The following is a 22,890-nucleotide window of genomic DNA, read 5'->3' as shown; positions in this document are numbered from 1 at the left end:
TACGAAACATCTGGCAAAGGTAGTTTCGAACCGCAGGAAATCTTCCGGGGTAGAATCCACCCGCAAGAAAAAGCGCACGAGAAAATCAAATTGAAGGAACGTACAAGGAAGTGCATACAATCTGAGAATCCAGTACATTATCAAACTCATCAATCATTTCAGAAGCTAACAGAATTTCAACCATTAATTCACAAGTTACCACATATCGCACCGACAAAAGAATCATTCCTAATTTATTGTAGTGTATTGGAAAATCCAGAGTGATCCGGATGCATGTGTTGCCTTCGATGTAGGTTAATTTAGCGCTGGCTTGTACATTGCGCTTTGTGATGATCGTGTATGATGTAGGAAAGCTTCCGAGAGTGTAATTAAAATTCATCGTGTACAAATGTGCCTGCAGATGGATTGAATAATCCTCACTTTATATGTAATGTATGTAATAAACTGGCGAAAGTATAGTGTTTGCTGGGGGAAAGTCTAAACAACGTATTCCCATCCATTTGTAATACCATTGATAATAACTTGTTGTACAGGAAATATACGATCACTTTATCCAAGTTTATAAAATACTAAATAAGAAAAAAATCATCATTTTATTTTGTTAGTTAAAATTACAGATTCGGATTGATAATGCTCTTCAGCCATGCCACCTGTGCAAATACTGATCATTTGTACAAACATAAACGATCTAGACACCGAAACAACCTATTCTTCGCCGTGCCTTCTGAAACTGTTTTGTATAAGCGTCGCGATTTTGATGCGACATCATCATTATCGTGAATAATACCATACAGGTATCCTGAACATACGAATAACGCAAGACGTGGTACCTTAAAAATGTTTAGCCAACGTACATTGTTCGCGCTTCTGATCCTCTGTGTTTTCGTATTCACCGTTCCGGCGTCTGGCTGCACAATACTGAAGAAAGCATTGTGTCGAGTACAATGTGCACTCGGTGGCACATTCATCTCGTGTGAAAATGGCGTGTGCAACTGCAAAAGACTTTACCCGGTTATGTAGAATCAAAGATACGCTGCAATAAAAATCTGATTTAATTTAATTTAGAAAATGAAAGAAGGATTCTTTTTCGTTTTTCATTAATCTTAAGAATCATTCGCAAACAACTATATAAAAATGGATGGTAAATGAAGGTAATATTGATGTTAGGTGGCCGGAATACCGCTTTCCGTTTAAGGAAAGAATGCTCTTCTACTTCGTCCTATTCGTGAGGGTCTCAGAAGTCGCCGATTCGGATTGATAATGCATCTGTAGCTGCTGTGATGGCCTTCAAATCGGTCCGTCTGTGCAAATACTGATCATTTGTACAAACATATATGATCCAGGCACCGAAACAACCTAATCACTGCCGTACCTTATGAATCTGTTTTGTATAAAGGACGCGATTTTGATGCTACATCATCATAATCGTGAATATTTCAACCAAAGTGTATCGTCAACATACGAAAAACGCAACACGTGGTACCATGGAGATGCTCAGCCAACGTACATTGTTCGCGCTTCTGATCGTCTGTGTTTTCGTATTCACCGTTCCGGCGTCTGGCTGCACATCATTGAGAAAAACATTGTGTCGAGTAACATGTCTGCTAAATGGAAAGGGATTCTCGTGTGATAATGGCGTGTGCCTCTGCAAATAAATCTAACCTGTAGAATCAAAGATGCGCCACAATAAAAATCTGTTCTGATTGATTTAGAAAATGAAATAGTCCATATTTTCTTTTCTCATTAATCTTAAGAATCATTCGCAACCAATTACGTTTAAAACACGCACATAGCATAGAACGTGGCAGCTTCATATCAACAGTTTATTATTATCCTTAGTCGCATTGTTTCAATCGAAGCGTAATGAGAACATACACAGATGAGTACTTATCAGCATTGGTGTTACGATAATAGGGGGGAAATACTGCATTCGAAATGGTCATTCGGAGCGTTCATGTCCCAACGGATAGGCGTTGGGTAAATCTTTGTCATCGATTCGCCGATGGCGGTCAGTAAAATCTTTCGAGAATACGTTCATCTCTACCTCCTTACGATTGGCGAGCTTTTTGGTTGCCAATTTGCTGTACCTGTCCTCCGGTATTTCATACTGTGTGATGGGTTGCGAGGCACTGTTTCGTCGGCAATCCAGATCGTAGTTGTACGAGCGTTGCAGGTTTAAACTGTTTGGTGGCGTTTGCGTTCGTTGGACACTTTTTTGGCTCGATCCACTGGGCTCCGCTGAGCCGGACACCTTTGTGGTGGCTCTGTGTTGTGGGTCTTCGTTTGCTTCAGTCGCAGCATCGATTGGCGCTGGTACTCGAAACACCGTATCGTAACGGGGCTTCAGCAGTGAACAAATTTCCTCTATACCCTCCAACGACTGTTGCACCTCACCGTGCGGATTGGAAGGCCGAACGTGGCGCCGTAGAACGGCTAAGTACTGAAGAAGCTTGGCCCTTCCAACCGACATTATGTTGTATGCGTTCTGAAGCTCAATCCGAAGTAATTCCGGATCCTATAAATAGACGAGAAAAAAGATGAACAGTTGTTCCGAAGTATGATGCGTTCTGTTGGATTGTCTGATAACACTTTGACTTACATCTTCTCGATAACCATCTGTGACGGTCGGATCTCGAATTTCCGCTTGAACAGAATTGGTAATAGCTTGCTTTGTTGCCAAGCACGCGACCTCACGAAGCTCACCGGCAGTAGCTTTACGTAAAGAGCCAGTGTTCCGAGGAAGCGAATGTGTTCGTTGACGCTCCTCACTGGCTACGATTGCCGCTGCCTGGGAAGACCTGGTTTGCAACGGATGCTCTAGTGTGATACGCCGTTGATGTACGATGGGAAGTGTTGAATATTTCTGCGAAGCCGAATCCTTTGAGGTTGAACGCATCACGGAAGGTTGTTGTTGCGTCGATTGGTGTTTTTTTGGCGACGAAAGAAAAATCATTGCGCCAGCTGGACGTTCATATATTTTCGGCGATTTCATGTGCAAAGCATGTCGTATAACCAGCGAAATGTCGATGTTGGTCGGATATCGCATCAGGTACGAAAGGCAGGTTGTGTAGTCACTATAAATCACTGGAATTCACAGAGAGGCGAGTTAGCGAATGATATGGCAGGCGTTTGGTGCTACGCTTACACTTATCTCTAATTCGTATCAACATTGCCACTACCACATAATTGATGAGTCCAAAATCATCACCCTCGCCGAATATTGCGTCCCAGAGCAGCAGCAAATCCTGTAGGGCGAATTCCCTTCCAAAAAGTAACCTAAGCCAGCGACTAGTAGTTTAAAACAAAAGAGATTTAAAAAATCAAATCCAATGTATTTACTTGGAAGTTAATGGTGTTAAGAAAAAGGTATCTTACATTCCAAAAATGGCCAATGGAATATCTAGCTTGAGGAGATGATTGTGTAAATGGAGATCTTCCTTAATAAGAATCCTATCCTTGATGTAGTTCAATTGTTCGACAACTTCAATTTCAAGCTTTCGTTTGTTAATCGTAGTAGACCCAGCCGTAACGTTTGGACTACCTGACGACAGAGCGGGAAAGTATCCCGTTGCCGTTGGCACAACGTCGGTTATGCGATAGAACGATTCGATTTGAGCCATAATTTTTGAGAATATTGCACTAGAGGTGTAGAAAAAAAATACATGCAATGGTAAATATCACCGTAACTTATCGACAGAATACATATTGCATACTTACTAGGAATCCTCTTCCAGGTACTGTGGATCTAAGATCGTTTGGAGATTTTGACTAAAATATTGAAAAAAAGAGGAAGCGTCTGTAAAGAAAGGACTTTTAGTTTCGTAGGGAGTGTAATGGTAAAATTACTTGATGTTCGGGTGAAGCTCCTGTATGTGAGCTAAGGCTTGCTGATCGCTGTGAATGACGAAGATGAGTGGCGCCAGTATTTCGTGCATTCCCTGTCGATAGCACATGGCAGGAAATTGACGCGCATAGCAGAAAAGAACGTTGGTCATAAGCTGTTGTATCGCCTGTTTTCGGAAAAAGTCAACACCGGGAAAGGTGCGCACAACATCTTGCTTTATCACAGCGCATAGTTCCTGATCACAGAAATGTTGGTTCCAAAGGCTTTGTTCCGATTGCGACAAAGGATCGTCGCTGACATCCGTTTTGAGGTGCGGGTTCATTACAAAGCCTTCCTTCAGCGATCGATAGTGCTCTCGGGCGAGTGTACGCTGCTTTGGCCATCGTTCGGAACCAGGTGCTTCTAGAACGCCTAGGAACACAGCCCAGCATACGCTGCGGAATGGAGAAGCCCGCAGCTCTCCGCCGATAGCGAGTTGCCGCAGATTTAGCAGATTGTGTTCGTCTGCGATCTGCATGATTTTGTTCCAGTCAGACCTGAAAAGTGATTCAAATAAAGGACCCGCCATCGCATTAGAATAAAATGAATGAATTATCGCGCTGTGTCCGGCTCTTATCTTAAGTAAACGGTGGCGAGCAGCCCAACGCTAAAGGGTAAATATTGATCCGATACTTTACTCGTACTTAACCACACCAGATCGTCCGGGAGCACTATTTGTCGCTGTGCTCTGCGACGGTTCCACTTCCTGAACATCGAGGTCGACAAGCATGGTTGGAGTGTTGGTGATGCGTAGAGAAAGGAGAATTACTATCAATACTCTTTTACAACCCACTTTCGCACTGGTTGCTCCAACTTGATCGATCTTATTGAACTTAATAGCACTTTGTGGACTTCACTACACTTTCACTGCTTTTGCCTAATAAACTATAGTAAATGCACTTGATCCGTTTCGAGTGCCAGCAGAGGCCTGGCTATGATTTCATTTTGGGAGTAACTGGTGCTGTAAGCTACACCAAGAGATCTGGGACCAAATTCAGGAAACTGGGACGAAATTACTCGGATCCTGCGTTATCAGAGCCGCCCAAAAAAAAGAAAAAAAAAGAACAAGAACAACAAAAACAAACTGTTGTTTTGACCGGCACGAACTGTCACTGGCGAGGTCGTATGTTTATGGCAGCGGATTCAATCCCGCAAAACTCAAACCCGGTTGACAAAAAACTGTGCTATGCGGCCGCTTAATTTTTAAGGGGCCGTTAAGGGCGCAGATCCAGAATTTACGTGGACTGTAGAAAAACATCCTAGATTTACGAGGACTATAGAAAAATCTAGGACGTGGAATTTTAATGTATTAACTGAAGGAAGGTGTGTATGTGGTTGGGGAGCTATAAAGGCAACTTAGAACTAGGAAGCCTACCAAATCGGTTAAGGTGTAATACTTATTTTTGACCTGTTTATACCACCAATGAAAATCCAGGAGAGAACATAAATTTAAAGTTCTGTACCTGGCATCTTTGATGATTACACTGCACTGCATGCACTGAACGCTGTCGACTGATGTGAGAAGGTAGCAGTCGTCGCTCTCGCCGAAAAATGGTTCCCAGGATGAGCATTACAAATCTTCTGCCACAGATTCGGCAGGAGCAATGACGACAATGGCTGATGCAACTGTTCTGGCTGTTAGTGGGGCGCACCGCAAGTCGTATCCGTTTGGGCTAACGAATTTACCATTTTTTGTTTTATCTTTCCTCATTCAACCTCAGTAATTAAACGATTGCGTTCTCACGGGAAATAAGTAATGTGATTTCATTGATAAAAGACTGAATCACTGATTGCGCCAGGATAAAGTATCTTCATTTTTCTTGTGTTTTTATTCTCCTCAATTCATGTTATCACAGAGAAACAAAAAAAAGGCATAGTCACAAATGGTTCGGGGATTTTAGCACCTGCAGCGTGTAATGAGACCACTTGCCTTGTAGATCATAAGCCGTGGCCACACGGGGCGAAAACTCTAGCGCAAACGAAAAAATTAATGCCAAAACATTTACGCTTGCCGTTTACATGCTGTCAAACGATTATAGGTCCGTGGAGCGTAAAACCTAGAGTAAAAGCTGTTTGCAAACGGAAGGGCTCGCAATATGTTCTATTTGTGGTTTACATTGATAGATAGTGATCATTGCTAGTGTGTTCAATCCTTTTCTTCCACAAAACGATTTTAATTTCCTCAACCCGGCCACGTAAACATATCGAAGCGTAAACGATTTGGCATTAATTTGTAAATTTGCGCTCAAATTTTCGCTCCGTGTGGCCACGGCTATATACTTCAATGAAATTCTCCAAAATCTTCACCATTAGCGTGGTCATGTTTCTTCATAATTGCGCTTCAAAAATGTCCTTGTTGGCATTTAAAAATGGGGAGAGCAAGCAAAAATCATGTAATAGAACAAAGCGCTTTTTACATCCTCTCTCCCCACTCGTCCATGGCTCAAGCACAATGAGATAGGTTCCGATTAGCTTCGGCGCAATTGCGCGTTAGTAAACTGTTGAAACTGAAGCTCCTCATCATCGCCCAGCAGCAGCCACGTAGAAGATCTGATTTTTTTTCATTCGTTTTTTTCTTATTAACGATTCGTTCTTGATCGATATCATCGTACTAAACGTAGTACTTACCCGGTGAGATCGGTGGCGCTCGCGACCGTGTGACAATTCAACATCCGCGGAGGTCGTTTCGGATCGTGTGTGACGATCATTCAACATTCGCGCGCACTCATGGCCACGTTCGTTCTCAGGTGCGTCTGGGTTGATCAGCTGTAAATAATGAACATCTACAGCAGGTTTGGTGCTACCCCCCGGTAGCCTTCAAGCAAACCGATGACGCGTTCGAAAGACGATGAAGACGGGGGCGATCGGACAACGAAACTAAAAACAAAATCAAAGCATCTAAGCCATAAAGCGATCGGCTCTATAGAGAATCGCTAATAGCTACAGTCATGCTGGTTGCACCTAATGTCACAGATCAGTACTGCGTTTCTCGAAACTGATGAAAGCTTAGACTTAGTCATCTCGTTAGTGGTCCTAAGCTACCTAGAAAGTATCTAAAAAAAGAGGACCAAATAGTGTACCACGCCGTGCGCATCAGTGTCTCTTGTCGGAAAGCAATTAAGGCTGAGTGCTGTTGGCCGCACCAGCACGAAGGAGAAGGACCAGTGGTTCCTCTTGATCAGATCCATCGCACGTCAAGGCGCTAGCTGACGTCAAGGGAATAACATCTTCCCGGTCGTTTGCTTCGGAGGAAAAAGTATCGGACAAGGCTTTTTATTTTCATTCAATGAGGCCCATTCACAATCGCTTGTGGCGCATGGGTTGCAGTGGGAAGTTTGTATTTACAGTTTTTTTTTGCAATCGAAAGGAACTCGTCAAGCAAACACTGGGACGCCCCACGCTCAAACACTCCTTCATGCAGTGGAGTAGTGAGTAAAGTGAGTATACACCTGCAATTGCACTTTGGAAACTGCAATAGATGCTCGGCTGATGCTGAGAAAACACATGTTCTGTTGTCCGTAGGTGCGAATTGTTGCACCTACCGTTTGGATGAAAGAAAGGGAAGGGTTCCGCTTCCAGACTTAGTGGTCCATGATTGATTTTCGATTTATTAGTGTATTTATAGTATCGAAGCAGTCCAGCAATGGGATTAGTAATGGTGCATAGTAACTGGACCGCGGCGGCCTTGTGTATGTTTAAGCTCACCTTCTGCTGAGGTAAACGGAATGGTGACTATCATTTGCTAATTAATTCTTTTTATAATGTCCACTTCTGATGTCGGTTTCTTTCTACGAAATACTTCGTTCTCATCCAGCTTGAATCACGCAATACAATTGGAAATCCCTCCAATATACGGCGGGTATGTATGCGCTGATCTTCTTTTGTAATCTGTTGCTATTTCCATTGCTACCTTGAGTAAGGTAGCAACAAAGGTAAGCTATAACAAGGTCACCATTATGCAAAAGCAGCACTTCCGGATGTACTTGCTTATATTGAAATTGGCGACGGTATGAATAAGCCAAATTTTTGGGTTTTTCTATCAATTAGCTTATCGTAATGTACGCCCGATCCAATGGACCACTTATCCAGTGTGGCGTGTGCCGTAGAGGGGGAGGCTTTCGGGAAGCGTTTAGTGGTGTAGGGCTCTTGCACGCGCTTGTCACACCCTGACCCTGAGCATTAGCATTGCCGACTGTTGACTGTGGGACTTTGGACGATCGTTTTTGTAGATCGGCTTCGCGTGATACCCGGTCGTCGGTAAGGATGGTCGGTTCTACGTGACGATCGGTGCGTCCAGAATGGGCGGTCAATAGCAGATTCATCATCGATCCCGCGCTGATGACGTCGTCCGAATGTCGCGTACGGTGTATTGCTTTGCGTGAAAAGCGTCCACTGCCGTCGTTGTGATGCGGTTTGTGGAGGTGGTGGGGTATGAACCGGGGTCTCATATTCGTGTGTCCGGTGCGACACACACGCGATCACCCTCGACTATGCGTTATGGCAGGAAAGAGAGAGACGCGACCAGAGCGAGTGCTTGCGAGACGAGCATAAGGTGAGAACACGAGTGAGAAAGCCGACGATCGTCGGAGGAGTACGGTTTGCGATGAGGGAGGGGAACTGGGAAAAAGGCCAGGCTAGGAGGTAGAGGCGGACGTCGGCCGCCGGACACTTATGACCAAGTGCAATTGCCGGAGGAAGAAGAAGGTTAAGGGGGGACAGGTTAAAGGGAAATTTTTATAAAAGAGCCTTGCCCGCGACGATCAGCGCTTATTACGCTGACCGATCGCAAAGCACGCGGATCGCCGGCGAATCGAAATCGCCTTAAGATCACTATTTATCACGTTTCCCTGTGTTTTCGATTCTAGCAACATATTATCTCCGGAGCATAACGAAAGCTCCTTGTTTGTGTATTGTACTAGTGATCGAAGACAAATCGAATAAGACGAACTTTGCTTCAGTGAATCCATCGTTATCGGTCACGTGTTCTTCGAGGATATTGCGATAATCCTTTTTGAAGTCCAGTAGAAACTGACTCCAGTGCTGATCATTATTCAGGGATCGTTGGAGTGCCAGTGAGGTGAATTCGCTGAGGAAGGGACGGAAAGCGGAGCATCGATTTGTGAACATTTGTGAGCGAGCGACAATCAGTAGGACTGCTTTTCTTGTTGTGAGTATAACCATATCATTACCACCGTGTGTTCTGGAGTAGAGTTCATTGGAGATAGTTTGAAGAAAAAGTGTCGAGGTGTGGAGGTGTGTGTGTGCGGTAACCGTGTGGACTCCCCATTTGTCCTTAGGTCAGCAAATGCTAGACAATTGGCATGGAGTTTGGGGCCGCTTATCCAAGCGTATGAAACGTTAGCGTATGAAACGGTGTTATTTTGTTTTATGTGTTTATTGCTTACGTCCCGAGGTATTTGGGTGGCGCACTTTTATTGCGGATGGTGTCGGTGAACATTGACACACACACACACACAAATTCGCGATTCTTTTCGATGAAATCGAATTGTGATCGCGATAGAATTAATAGCGATTGATATTGAGGTTTGCGTTTACACGTTTTATGTGTTAAACATGGCGAGAGGGTTGTGCAGAGAGTTCTCACCTGTACCTTTCTTCCAATTAAATTCCAACAATTAAATTGGACGGAATTTAGCCGAGGACCATAGACTAACAAATTGGACTGCAGGTTGCCCGGCAATATTTTCATGAATTCGCTCCACTGTGTAGGACGTCACGTTCGCACTCGTTCCTCACGTCCGAGTGACAAAAAGAGGAATGTTTATCAGCTTCACTCGCATGTGCGTTTGATGCAAACGTTTTATATGGTTATAGTGTTACGTATGCTTTATTTGAGGATGATACTGGGACTAGTTCGTTGTAACTACTAAGCCGCTTTCGCCACCAAGCAGTTCAGTGGCATTGGCATTGAACTTGGCATCATGATTATTACACGAAATCCCTGGCTGCAGGTGCACCAATCACTGCAGGGCGTAGCGTCTGTGATGTTGGCCAAGAAGAAATTTAATAAAATAATCCTTCCTCGGCTTCCACTCAAGGACTGCAAGTTCATCTGCCGCATCTGCTCAACCAAGTATCTTACCGCGAGAAACCTGTTCCAAGCCAATGTGTCCTTCGGCGCGGCGGTACTGATACTGATATATGCGAGAGTATGTTCTGATAAGGAGCATAGCCTGCAGGACGAGAAATAAGGGAACTCTCCTTAACCCTACCGGCGAACAGAAGGTAACCGAGTTCAAGCTGCTCCTTAGTGTGTCAAGTGAAACAGGCCCGTCTGCTCTGCGACGTGTGTTTGGGGTCAGAACAATTGACAGGAATGGTTATCCGCATTTGACCTTCTGCTCATGACCTGACCATGCATGGGTGTGGTTTTGCTTCTCCTTTCTTCACATTGTTTTATGCGAGGTTTTCTTCTACCAACCGCCTTCAGTCTTTGACTTTGAGCCAGACAGTGGATGTCTTTGTGCCCTGGCCACATTCGATCTCTGCCGACTATTTAGTAACATTTATGCTGGCTCTCGACAAGTGTTAAGATAATAAATGCTGGATGATTCATGGTGACGCTACCTTGACTTTCTTTTAAACATTTTCTTCACATCTTCCCCAAGAGAGCGTCAAAGATCACGTATTGTTTATAGCGTGTACCGGTTATATCTGGGTTTTGAAATGTCTTCCGGCGAACAAGTCTACGGATGGCACTGACCGCATTAAATTCAGAATGCTCCAATGTGATTAGCCTTTTTGTGGAATGCAACATGCTGACGTATTTGAACTTCGAACCGTCGGCCATCTAGGGTGAAAGTGCAGGGTGTATTCGTTGTTACGGCACATACCCTCGTTATGCTAATAGCAAACGCCGGTCCGCATGCCATCGCAAACTCACAAGTGAGAACCATCAAGTGCTCCCTTGGTTGTGTTACCAATTTAGCAGAGACGAAGAGCTCGCCAAACAAACCGGTTGATGAACGATGGCCTGGGAATGGTGTATGCAAGTCCATAAAACTGTCTCTACGCAGACCAATTGCTGTCGGCGAATCTCACGTTACAAATGCGTCCGCCCGGTTGTACTTAGAACAGTAGGTAAGCTACTTTGTACAGAGACGCCATCATATGCGTAGAGCTCTATACGTCGACAGATTCCTTAAGATTACATGGATTTCATTACATGGCCAAGATCAAGTGAATGTCAATGACGATCGCAACACGTGCATTCGCGCTGGAGTCCATTTTTTCTCTGTCACATGGTCAGCTTTTCGATACAGCTACGATAGAATTTATGGGTTGTAAAGTGGTAGTGACGCCCGGTGGGCACCCACCAATCTCCGATCCATGCGGCTTGACAGCGCTTAGCGCGTGCAAAACGGGGTCGGGCAGTAGCTTAGTCATAAAAGTCTACGATGCCACCTTGATGTTCATCTTTCTACTTTTTTGCTGGGTTGTTGTTTTGGGCAATACTATAAAAGCAGGTGTAATTGCTCTATACTACCTTCCATTGTCAAGGTTGATACTGCTATGATGTATTAGGCTTAAACCCCGCATGCACGATTGAAGCAAGTGTATTTCACAACTAACGTAACTAACATTAATACGTCCTTGAACGATAAAACGATCTACTGAGCTCATATTTAATTCCATTTCTTTCTCTCAACAAGCAGTAGCACATTGAATATTTCGGGTCAGGTTCGTCGCTCATGATATAGTCATTTGTTTTAGAGACTCTGTACTCGCGTAGACAGTACTTTCATTGCTGGTGCTCTTCTGTGGGCGCAATTGCTGATAGAAAAATGAATAAATCAGTCAGTTGAAAGCGGAATGATTTTACCATTCCCATTCTGATCAACAGTTGATCGTAAAGATTTGCTAATAAAAAAGGAACCTCGTAAATTGTATGACCAAGCGCAAATAGTCCCTAGACCGTTCGCAATGTGCCATAAAAACAAAGGGAATCCATTCTGAAGGGCTGGTTTTGCGTACTGATTGATCGTGGTTCAACGTCGGATCTAACCTCTCGTAGGAATACCAAATTGATCGCTCTCCCAATCGTCCGTTTTATCAAAGCTAACCAATGTTTTGTTATTCCAGGGTTTTATTGTTGGGTCTGAATGGAAGAATTTAGCGTCCTATAATTGGTTACACAATGTATCTGATGAAATGAACGGGAGTGATTTTAATGGAAATTATCATGAAACGAACAGGCCCCTTATTGAGTCGAAATCATATTCATTAAATCAGAACAAAGCATGATAAACAACTAATGATTTCACTATTCTCTGAAACTGCATCGAGATGTGATCAGACAGGCAATATACAAAACAATTTACGAAACAAAAACATCAATCTAATTTATGTGAAGTTATTAGCGTAAAATATTACCATATGATATAAGAAAACCAATATTTGAAATCCCACGTAAATTTACAATTCGATTTTGTACATATGCGTGATTACGATGCAAAAGTCTGTGCGCCACTAAAATGTTATTATCGTAATTGGGCTCAACGGTTGTATAGCATAAAATGTACTATCTCCACTATGTTCTATCCCTCTGTCAGCTTAATTATTTAAACTTCATTATCTTTAATATGAACGAAATATTTTCCACTTGAACTTTTAAATAGTTGAAGGGGCAATTCGTTAAAGAAAAAAGCCTTAAGTCTTCGAAAATGTTTTTACGTTCATTTCGAATTGACACAGTGACGATTTTAAACATAGTGCATTATTTTTGTAACAAGAAAATTTAAACTTTCGTTCATCTTCATGAAGGTATTTCGTGTGAAAAGCAGGATGCGGATTGACTACCGATAGCTAACGCCTATCTAGAATAGACACCTTAAAGTTCCTAAATATATTTGCATTCTACATAGTCAATTGGCAAAAAAACACCCACCTTTGTAGATGTTTCAATTATATGGTATTTCTATTCGTTCTATCCTACGGTCCAATATTTTTTTATATCTTTGATCCTGAATCAGATGGATTTTATCATGTAACGATGATAAACGGTTGGGCTCACAAAGGGCTACAGTAGCATTATGGGTTAATATGTTCCATTGATATACTCTGTACGTTTTCAGATGTGTTCCAATCGTAACCATTTCTCTTTTCTGAATTCATGTTATCAGTGTTCCAATTCGCGCAGAGAGGAAACTATTCCAGTCATCCATGCACCCTAAAAGTTCGATCAACGGCAAATACCATTGATATAGTTAAAAGGTAAATTCTGTCTGGATGGCGTGCGACCCACCGTATATGCTATATACAGTTACTAGAATCAAGAGCCATCAAAATTAATAGTGCATAAGTCAGCAGTCACCTGTCAAATGAAGTTTGTTAAACACACACGAGCAAGAAATTGGGTCCACGGTCTCAGTGCCAGTTCGAACAAAGTAGGCTATAGATGGAAACAAATTCAAAGTGTTCCAAATAAAATTGGCAACGTAAAACATAAAATCTATATTGAACCTCATAAGCTTCCTGTAGCAACCCTGCGCAAACATAATTGAGCTAATGTTTTTGGAAAACCATCCTACTAATGGCTTTCAGCAAAAAGCTATAAGCATATAAATTGGAGTTAGGTTCGGTACTAGACTAGGGAATACCAATTACAATTACACTTCATAGTTTCAATACAAACGTAGCTTTCGCTACGATTCCCACTTTAGCATTCTGTATGTGCTTTTTTAGTAGACTGGTTGGTAATCTGATCACTACTTTGAGTAAGATGTAAGCTACAAAAAAGACATCGATTATGCAAAAGCAGCACTTCCGGATGTACTTGCTTATATTGAAATTGGCGACGGTATGAATAAGCCAAATTTTTGGGTTTTTCTATCAATTAGCTTATCGTAATGTACGCCCGATCCAATGGACCACTTATCCAGTGTGGCGTGTGCCGTAGAGGGGGAGGCTTTCGGGAAGCGTTTAGTGGTGTAGGGCTCTTGCACGCGCTTGTCACACCCTGACCCTGAGCATTAGCATTGCCGACTGTTGACTGTGGGACTTTGGACGATCGTTTTTGTAGATCGGCTTCGCGTGATACCCGGTCGTCGGTAAGGATGGTCGGTTCTACGTGACGATCGGTGCGTCCAGAATGGGCGGTCAATAGCAGATTCATCATCGATCCCGCGCTGATGACGTCGTCCGAATGTCGCGTACGGTGTATTGCTTTGCGTGAAAAGCGTCCACTGCCGTCGTTGTGATGCGGTTTGTGGAGGTGGTGGGGTATGAACCGGGGTCTCATATTCGTGTGTCCGGTGCGACACACACGCGATCACCCTCGACTATGCGTTATGGCAGGAAAGAGAGAGACGCGACCAGAGCGAGTGCTTGCGAGACGAGCATAAGGTGAGAACACGAGTGAGAAAGCCGACGATCGTCGGAGGAGTACGGTTTGCGCTGAGGGAGGGGAACTGGGAAAAAGGCCAGGCTAGGAGGTAGAGGCGGACGTCGGCCGCCGGACACTTATGACCAAGTGCAATTGCCGGAGGAAGAAGAAGGTTAAGGGGGGACAGGTTAAAGGGAAATTTTTATAAAAGAGCCTTGCCCGCGACGATCAACGCTTATTACGCTGACCGATCGCAAAGCACGCGGATCGCCGGCGAATCGAAATCGCCTTAAGATCACTATTTATCACGTTTCCCTGTGTTTTCGATTCTAGCAACAAATTATCTCCGGAGCATAACGAAAGCTCCTTGTTTGTGTATTGTACTAGTGATCGAAGACAAATCGAATAAGACGAACTTTGCTTCAGTGAATCCATCGTTATCGGTCACGTGTTCTTCGAGGATATTGCGATAATCCTTTTTGAAGTCCAGTAGAAACTGACTCCAGTGCTGATCATTATTCAGGGATCGTTGGAGTGCCAGTGAGGTGAATTCGCTGAGGAAGGGACGGAAAGCGGAGCATCGATTTGTGAACATTTGTGAGCGAGCGACAATCAGTAGGACTGCTTTTCTTGTTGTGAGTATAACCATATCATTACCACCGTGTGTTCTGGAGTAGAGTTCATTGGAGATAGTTTGAAGAAAAAGTGTCGAGGTGTGGAGGTGTGTGTGTGCGGTAACCGTGTGGGCTCCCCATTTGTCCTTAGGTCAGCAAATGCTAGACAATTGGCATGGAGTTTGGGGCCGCTTATCCAAGCGTATGAAACGGTTAGGTGTTATTTTGTTTTATGTGTTTATTGCTTACGTCCCGAGGTATTTGGGTGGCGCATTTTTATTGCGGATGGTGTCGGTGAACATTGACACACACACACAAACACAAATTCGCGATTCTTTGCGATGAAATCGAATTGTGATCGCGATAGAATTAATAGCGATTGATATTGAGGTTTGCGTTTACACGTTTTATGTGTTAAACATGGCGAGAGGGTTGTGCAGAGAGTTCTCACCTGTTCCTTTCTTCCAATTAAATTCCAACGATTAAATTGGACGGAATTTACCCTAGGACCATAGACTAACAAATTGGACTGCAGGTTGTCCGGCAATATTTTCATGAATTCGCTCCACTGTGTAGGACGTCACGTTCGCACTCGTTCCTCACGTTCGAGTGACAAAAAGAGGAATGTTTATCAGCTTCACTCGCATGTGCGTTTGATGCAAACGTTTTATATGGTTATAGTGTTACGTATGCTTTTGAGGATGATACTGGGACTAGTTCGTTGTAACTACTAAGCTGCTTTCGCCAGCAAGCAGTTCAGTGGCATTGGCATTGAACTTGGCATCATGATTATTACACGAAATCCCTGGCTGCAGGTGCACCAATCACTGCAGGGCGTAGCATCTGTGCTGTTGCCCAAGAAGAAATTTAATAAAATAATCCTTCCTCGGCTACCACTCAAGGACTGCAAGTTCATCTGCCGCATCTGCTCAACCAAGTATCTTAGCGCGAGAAACGCGAGAAACCTGTTCCAAGCCAATGTGTCCTTCGGCACGGCGTCTGATACTGATATATGCGAGAGTATGTTCTGATCAGGAGCATAGCCTGCAGGACGAGAAATAAGGGAACTCTCCCTAACCCTGCCGGCGAACAGAAGGTAACCGAGTTCAAGCTGCTCCTTAGTGTGTCAAGTGAAACAGGCCCGTCTGCTCTGCGACGTGTGTTTGGGGTCAGAACAATTGACAGGAATGGTTATCCGCATTTGACCTTCTGCTCATGACCTGACCATGCATGGGTGTGGTTTTGCTTCTCATTTCTTCACATTGTTTTATGCGAGGTTTTCTTCTACCAACCGCCTTCAATCTTTGACAATGAGCAAGACAGTGGATGTCTTTGTGTCCTGGCCACTTTCGATCTCTGCCGACTATTTAGTAACATTTATGCTAGCCCTCGACAAGTGTTAGGATAATAAATGCTGGATGATTCATGGTGACGCTACCTTGACTTTCTTTTAAACATTTTCTTCACATCTTCCCCAAGAGAGCGTCAAAGATCACGTATTGTTTATAGCGTGTACCGGTTATACCTGGGTTTTGAAATGTCTTCCGGCGAACAAGTCTACGGATGGCACTGACCGCATCAAATTCAGAATGCTCCAATGTGATTAGCCTTTTTGTGGAATGCAACATGCTGACGTATTTGAACTTCGAACTGTTAGCCATCTAGGGTGAAAGTGCAGGGTGTATTCGTTGTTACGGCACATACCCTCGTTATGCTAATAGCAAACGCCGGTCCGCATGCCATCGCAAACTCACAAGTGAGAACCTTCACGTGCTCCCTTGGTTGTGTTACCAATTTAGCAGAGACGAAGAGCTCGCCAAACAAACCGGTTGATGAACGATGGCCTGGGAATGGTATATGCAAGTCCATAAAACTGTCTCTACGCAGACCAATTGCTGTCGGCGAATCTCACGTTACAAATGCGTCCGCCCGGTTGTACTTAGAACAGTAGGTAAGCTACTTTGTACAGAGACGCCATCATATGCGTAGAGTTCTATACCTCAACAGATCCCTTAAGATTACATGGATTTCATGCGCTTAATCCCCACAACTAACGTTAATACGTCCTTGAACGATAAAACGATCTACTGCGCTCATATTTAATTCCATTTCTTTCTTTCAACAAGCAGTAGCACATTGAATATTTCGGGTCGGGTTCGTCGCTCATGATATAGTCATTTGTTTTGGAGACTCTGTACTCGCGTAGACAGTACTCTCATTGCTGGTGCTCTTCTGTGGGCGCAATTACTGATAGAAAAATGAATAAATCAGTCAGTTGAAAGCGGAATGATTTTACCATTCCCATTCTGATCAACAGTTGATCGTAAAGATTTGCTCATAAAAAAGGAACCTCGTAAATTGTATGACCAAGCGCAAATAGTCCCTAGACCGTTCGCACTGTATCATAAAAAAACAAAGGGAATCCATTCTGGAGGGCCGTTTTGCGTACTGAAGAAGCGCGGTACCCTATCGGAGAACTTATCTCGCGCAGGAATACCAAATGAACCGTCGCCTCAGTTCAATCGATACCTGTTTGAATACGCCTGAATGGGTGGTGCGAGTGCTGGAATCTACCGTCTCGCCCGGTTGGTGACACGATAAGCTTGCGAAGGGACGTGATTATAATGGTTAACCAAACCGCACTCCAAATAGGTCCAACCCGGTAGTAAGCACGGACGCACGGTCGTGATCGAAAACCTTCGCTTTCCGCCGATTGCCTTGGACGGTTTTTGGTTGTTTATACTGAAGCCGTCTCATCGGCTCCATCATATGGACTACCCGGACGCACCGGTTGATGCGTGTAATCAGCGTACCAGTGGGCAGCGAAGAAGATAAGCAATCGCAACCGGTTCATAGGTAATCGCTTTCTCCGCGCGCGCGCGCGCTGGTGACCTACCAGTTTTCGATTTTTCTCTTTTCTTCCTGGTGCACGTTCCCTGCGAAATCCTGAAGGGTTAAAAGGGCGTGTACAGTTCCAGTTTCACCTTTTCCAGTCCACCATTCCTCCACCACCACCACTCTCCGACAACACGCACGGCTACGGTTGCATTTCGGCGAACGCAAAACACGAATTCCGTTTTCGAGTAATTGATGGTCTCGGTGGTGCTTTCTCGTCCTCCACAGGTTCGGTGGTTTGTTGTTTGGCATCGTTTCGTAACAACCCAAGGGGACAGCAGCTTTACAGGCATGGCACCGAACGTCCTCGCCAATACGCTGCTACTGGCGGAAACGTGCATCGAACCGGAAGATCGCAACAAGAATGGTCCATCCGTCGGGACGCTCTACAAAAGCAAAGCTATCCTTAATGTACCCACCACGAAGCCGGCTAGACTGGACGAGTTAAAGGTAAGACAATGGTTCACCTCGAGGGATTATCCGTTCCGAGGATTAACTCCACCAGGCTGGTACTAATTTTCCGTTTTCCCCCGGCACAGCATAACGACACAACGAAGGTAGTGCAGAAATCCAGCCCCAAGCGTCAGTATAATAATGTTTACGTTTGGCGAAACATTATTGCATTCATCTATCTTCATCTCGGTTTTCTGTACGGTACCTATCTGCTGGTGACATCGGCCAAGTGGAGCACATTTCTGTTCGGTAAGTAATGCGCGATCGATTCGATTCCGTATCCAAGATTTCGGATACAAGCGGGCGGGCGTGCGCGTGCGAGCGGGCGTGCAGACGAAAAGTTATGTTGCCTATTTTATGATTGATTGCGTTGTATCACACCGGGGTAATTCAGAGGGATGTTTCGCGCGTTCATTACTGGTACGCGCCAATTCGGTGATGGGCATTTTGTGTGGAATTTACGGCCATTTCCTGACACGCACGGATTCCCCCCCCCGTCTTCGTTCCTCGTCGTTTCGCGCGGTCCGCATACCTAATGGATCGCTCGCTGGAACCAAACCGAGAATCGTCTTCTGTTCTTTCTTGCTGGCAGAATGTCTGGCATGAGCTCTCTCAGGTTTTTGGGTGGGTTGCTTTGTGTGTTGCTTTCGTTGCTCCGCTGCGTTGCGAGCTACCGTTTTGGGATTGATTTATTCCGCGAGCGTTACCCGTTCGCCGGAGCCTGAATAAACGTGACAAAACTGCTCGATTGGTCGGTAAAGGAGGATCGAGATCAAGAAGCTGACACTCGACGTGACAGCAACGTTCGATCCGATGCTGATGCCATTCTGACCGTTCCTTCGCATTGATCGTGGTACCGGTGATGGTCATCGATCTCATCGGGGTGTGGTGTTGCTTTTTTGCTGTCAACCGTGGAAACCATCACCACTCATGCCAGTCCCTCCACCGTCCCTCCCCTTGCCCCTTGAATCCTGTTGTGAAAAGGGAAAATCGCAAACAAAACGCGGAAAGAGAAAGTGTGTCCATCGATTTTGCAATCCGGAAGACCCTTTGCACTGTGGCACGGCCACGGCACAAAGGTCATCTCAGACACCTAGACAGGTAGGGCAAAGGGAACTGAGGGACAAGTCATAAAAGTCCGTAACGGTGGCGAACGGTGAAAGTGGATAAATAAAAGCCACGGACTGGGCTCGGAGCGGTGGCCCCGAGTGGTGGTAGTGGCACCGCATCTGCTGTGTCCCTTTATGCTATGCACTTGGTTTCGCGGGCAATAAAAAAGGGTAAAAGGGAAGAAAGAAAGTGAGCAGTGGCCAATGGCCAATGGCGCCGAAGGGCACATGATGAGACGATCAATCAGCCCGTTTCGCTCAGCTCGCAAATCTCAACTGCATCGGTCATCGGACGCGAAGATATGTAATGGCCATTGAGTCCATTGTGTCCACCACGACGATCGTTTACCACCGGCTAATTAAGCCCGGCCCACAGGAGGACAGACTGACGCATTTGCTTTTCGTCGACGGATCCCGGATTGGGTATGCCGAGCGTCACTTTTGCGTCACGCGATACACGATGAATGGGATGGAGTTTTCGGCTGGCTGCCTGGAATGACGATGGCAAGCAAGTGGCCGCGCTGATTACGTATTCGGTGCAGGTTGTTCTGGTAAAATTTGTCTCGCCACCGTCTAATGGGCCAGGATGCTCGGATCGTCGGAGTTTAAGGCTCTCTTCACCGAAAGCGCGTCAGTAGGCCAGATTGTGCGGTTAGCAACCCGAAACCATCTGTTGCCATGGCCATGTTGCGAGGAACAGCGAGGAACCGTGGTGAACGATAGAACGAATGCTAATCTGCGGCTACCGTTACCCCGTGTGCCATGTGCGTCATTTCTCCCATCCGGCCAATGCCAATGCCAATGCATGCCAATAAGTGAGTGTTCGTGGGACATCATGGGACCGCGTGATGGGCTATTGTTAAATTGCGCTCATTACATGCTCACCAAAGGTTCCTCGTCCGATCGGACGGTGATCGATTATGGGGCGATTTTGTTTGTTCGGAGAGGCGCTCCTCCTTCCTCCCTCTCTCGAGTCACGCCAGCTGATTGCATCCGGTCAGGCGAAGGCGCGCAAGGACACGCGCAATGTCAAGCGCCTACGGCGACCGGACGTTTTTTTTTATCCCACCCCCTCGCGCATCACGAGGGCCACGGGCACGGTAAATAGATGACAGGCAACGAGCCTCGATGAAGTGGCAGAAGCTAGCTAGCCGCGGAAGCAAACACCAGTACCAGGGGATGCAGCGAAAGGGCAAGGCAAAACGGCACCAACGAGGTCTAGCAGCGCAAAAAAACGCGGCATCACAAAACGGACGAGCGACGGATGTGGCCGCCCCGATTTTGGGTGCGTATCGCCGACAGTATCGCCATTACAGGCGGATCGATCATTAACGGAAAGCAATCTGGCGGGCAAGTTGGACAGATCATTTCGTGGCTCCTGTTTTTTTGTGTTCTTGTTGCCTGTTAGCCTTCCTGGCTAACAATACTGATTGATCGGTTTTCGTCAAGAGATCCGTGCGCCTGTGTGTGTAAAGGCGTGAAATGTAAGCAATTACGAACCGATCCGGCTGTTTGCTGGCAATTGCGCGTGCAAGCAGTACGATAAAAAGGGCTCGGGTGGCCGAGCTAGAATTGTGAAATTCGGACAATCATTCCGCCAAAGTACATGCCTTATCATGCCTCTGGGGCGGAGTGGGAGGGATCGATGCCGTCGTACGCGAAGATCGGTAGCGGACGCATTGGCAGATCATCGTGCTTAATATGCGCGGGCTCGCTCGTGCAAACTTCTGGCCGATCATCGCAACGCGCACAATCATACGGTTACGGGCGTGGGGAATGTTTTCCAATTTTCGTTCGTTCGGTTTTTTTTCTGTTTTTTTTTTGCAAATTTTTGGGCTCGCTGTAATTTGATTTAAGACCACGAAGACAGACGACTGATGAGCTCTCTCTCTCTCTCTACTCTCTTTCCATCGCTGCTGCACGGCTGACGCACAACATGATGATCATCACCACCCTTTCCACCACGAACAACAACAATGACAACAGCACTGGCGCTGGGTTCGGCTGGTGCCCTCGGTATCACCGCCGGTGCGCACCGGCTGTGGTCGCACAAGGCGTACAAGGCAAAGTGGCCGCTGCGTTTGTTCCTGATGCTAGCGCAAACGCTAGCCTTCCAGAACAGCGTCTACGAGTGGGTGCGGGATCACCGCGTACACCACAAGTTCACCGATACCGATGCCGATCCGCACAATGCGACGCGCGGTTTCTTCTTTTCGCACATTGGCTGGCTGATGGTGAAGAAGCATCCGGACGTGAAGGCGCGCGGCAAGGCGATCGATATGACCGATCTCGAGCAGGACGGGATCGTGATGTTCCAGAAGCGGTACTACGCCCTGCTGATGCCCATCATCAGCTTCATCCTGCCGACCTTCGTCTCGTACTACTATCTCGGCGAAACGTTCTCCAACTCCTGGTACGTGGTCGCCATCTTCCGGTACGTGATGTCGCTGAACGCCACCTGGCTGGTCAACAGTGCCGCCCACATCTGGGGCACGAAACCGTACGATCGGTAAGTCCCGGGAGTCCCGAGGAGAAGACCAAGCTCCCCCATCTGACCAACTGACTGACTGCCATTCTCTCTTCTCGGTTCTCTTTGTAGCAACATCTCGCCGACCAACAATACGTTCGTGGGGATTGCGGCATTCGGTGAGGGATGGCACAACTATCACCACGTGTTCCCGTGGGACTACAAAACGTCCGAGCTGGGCACGTACAGCACCAACTTCACGACGGCCGCCATCGATTTCTTCGCTCGCATCGGTTGGGCGTACGATTTGAAGTCCGTTTCGGACGAGATGATCAAGAAGCGAGTGCTGCGCACCGGCGATGGTTCGCACACGTACAGCGAGCAGGAACTGACGGCCAAGATGGTCGACTACATCAACAATCTGGACCACGAGTCGGAGCAGGCCGTCTGGGGTTGGGATGATCGCGATATGACGGAGCTCGATCGACAGGATGCAACCGTGCAGAACAAGAGTGATTAGATATTGATAAGCAGGAGCTCACCACCACGAGCTATAGTGTGTATATGTATATGTGTGTGTGTGTGCGTGTGTGTAGGTGTGTCTGGCGACCACGGTGCACGGATGGCACCAGCTTGAAAGCTTGAAAAAAACACGCCGGGAGGGAAAAACAAGGAAAAAACCCACCTCTGGTGAGGGGTGAAGAGGACTGTTTTGCGTTTTGCGGTTTCATGTCTACTACTAGTGTCTATGAAAGGGACCCTTTTTTTTCCTTCGTTCCTGTCCCGTCTTTGTTTCGCTCCTGTGTAGCAACGCTCCTTTCCATTGGGGGAGGGGGTAGTCGTATTATCAGTAGTAGCAGTTTTGGGTGTGCGAAGCGTAACAAGCCGCGCGTAACAGTTTCCGATGCAGCGCAAAAGGATTGCGATGCATCGCGAGCGACAGGAACGACAGCGCGGAGTGCACCCAAAGGCGGCGTACGATCGTCGATCACAGTATCGCATCGGATCGTATCGCGGCATGTGTTGTGTTTATTTATTGTTTCTCTATCGCCTATCTCTAGCTTAAGATCTAAGTTTGATTTAAATAAAACACCACAAACGAGAAGACAAAGATGAGGTGATCG

General features: G+C 45.9%; 2 protein-coding genes across 4 annotated transcripts; one reads left to right on the top strand and one right to left on the bottom strand.

The window, feature by feature from the left end:
* Window positions 1-1,807: 1,807 nt before the first annotated feature.
* Window positions 1,808-6,552, bottom strand: LOC125959971 (TBC1 domain family member 5). 2 transcript variants are annotated; one of them, XM_049693024.1, is made up of 8 exons: window positions 6,512-6,552; window positions 4,522-4,589; window positions 3,847-4,380; window positions 3,718-3,768; window positions 3,376-3,639; window positions 3,146-3,288; window positions 2,600-3,084; window positions 1,808-2,515 (listed from the first exon to the last, which is right to left on the bottom strand). In XM_049693024.1, the coding sequence occupies exons 3-8, from the start codon at window positions 4,359-4,361 to the stop codon at window positions 1,940-1,942; spliced, it is 2,034 nt and encodes a 677-aa protein (XP_049548981.1). In that variant the 5' UTR covers window positions 4,362-4,380; window positions 4,522-4,589; window positions 6,512-6,552; the 3' UTR covers window positions 1,808-1,939. The 2 variants fall into 2 exon arrangements, with proteins under 2 accessions (XP_049548981.1, XP_049548980.1); XM_049693023.1 differs by lacking the exon at window positions 6,512-6,552 and having other exon boundaries at window positions 4,522-4,915.
* Window positions 6,553-8,638: 2,086 nt separating this feature from the next.
* LOC125951754 (acyl-CoA Delta-9 desaturase) lies at window positions 8,639-22,871 on the top strand. 2 transcript variants are annotated; one of them, XM_049680763.1, is made up of 5 exons: window positions 8,639-9,050; window positions 17,966-18,187; window positions 18,277-18,439; window positions 21,286-21,808; window positions 21,899-22,871. In XM_049680763.1, the coding sequence occupies exons 2-5, from the start codon at window positions 18,029-18,031 to the stop codon at window positions 22,284-22,286; spliced, it is 1,233 nt and encodes a 410-aa protein (XP_049536720.1). In that variant the 5' UTR covers window positions 8,639-9,050; window positions 17,966-18,028; the 3' UTR covers window positions 22,287-22,871. The 2 variants fall into 2 exon arrangements, with proteins under 2 accessions (XP_049536720.1, XP_049536719.1); XM_049680762.1 differs by lacking the exon at window positions 8,639-9,050 and adding an exon at window positions 14,497-14,863.
* The last annotated feature ends 19 nt before the right edge of the window (window positions 22,872-22,890 follow it).

Source organism: Anopheles darlingi, chromosome 2, assembly GCF_943734745.1.
Source record: "Anopheles darlingi chromosome 2, idAnoDarlMG_H_01, whole genome shotgun sequence".
NCBI classification, from domain to species: Eukaryota; Metazoa; Arthropoda; class Insecta; order Diptera; family Culicidae; genus Anopheles; species Anopheles darlingi.
This window is presented reverse-complemented; position numbering and strand designations above follow the sequence as displayed.

What these genes read in the sequence shown, in the direction of transcription:
- LOC125959971 (XM_049693023.1), bottom strand. Translation starts at nt 4,613, where the DNA reads ATGCTTGTCGACCTCGATGTTCAGGAAGTGGAACCGTCGCAGAGCACA. An exon ending in GAGCTTCACCCGAACATCAA is followed by an intron (nt 3,769 to 3,846) that starts GTAATTTTACCA and finishes TCAATATTTTAG; the next exon opens with TCAAAATCTCCAAACGATCT. An exon ending in TACCTGGAAGAGGATTCCTA is followed by an intron (nt 3,640 to 3,717) that starts GTAAGTATGCAA and finishes CTACACCTCTAG; the next exon opens with TGCAATATTCTCAAAAATTA.
- LOC125951754 (XM_049680763.1), top strand. Translation starts at nt 18,029, where the DNA reads ATGGCACCGAACGTCCTCGCCAATACGCTGCTACTGGCGGAAACGTGC. An exon ending in CTAGACTGGACGAGTTAAAG is followed by an intron (nt 18,188 to 18,276) that starts GTAAGACAATGG and finishes CCCCCGGCACAG; the next exon opens with CATAACGACACAACGAAGGT. An exon ending in GTGGAGCACATTTCTGTTCG is followed by an intron (nt 18,440 to 21,285) that starts GTAAGTAATGCG and finishes CAATGACAACAG; the next exon opens with CACTGGCGCTGGGTTCGGCT.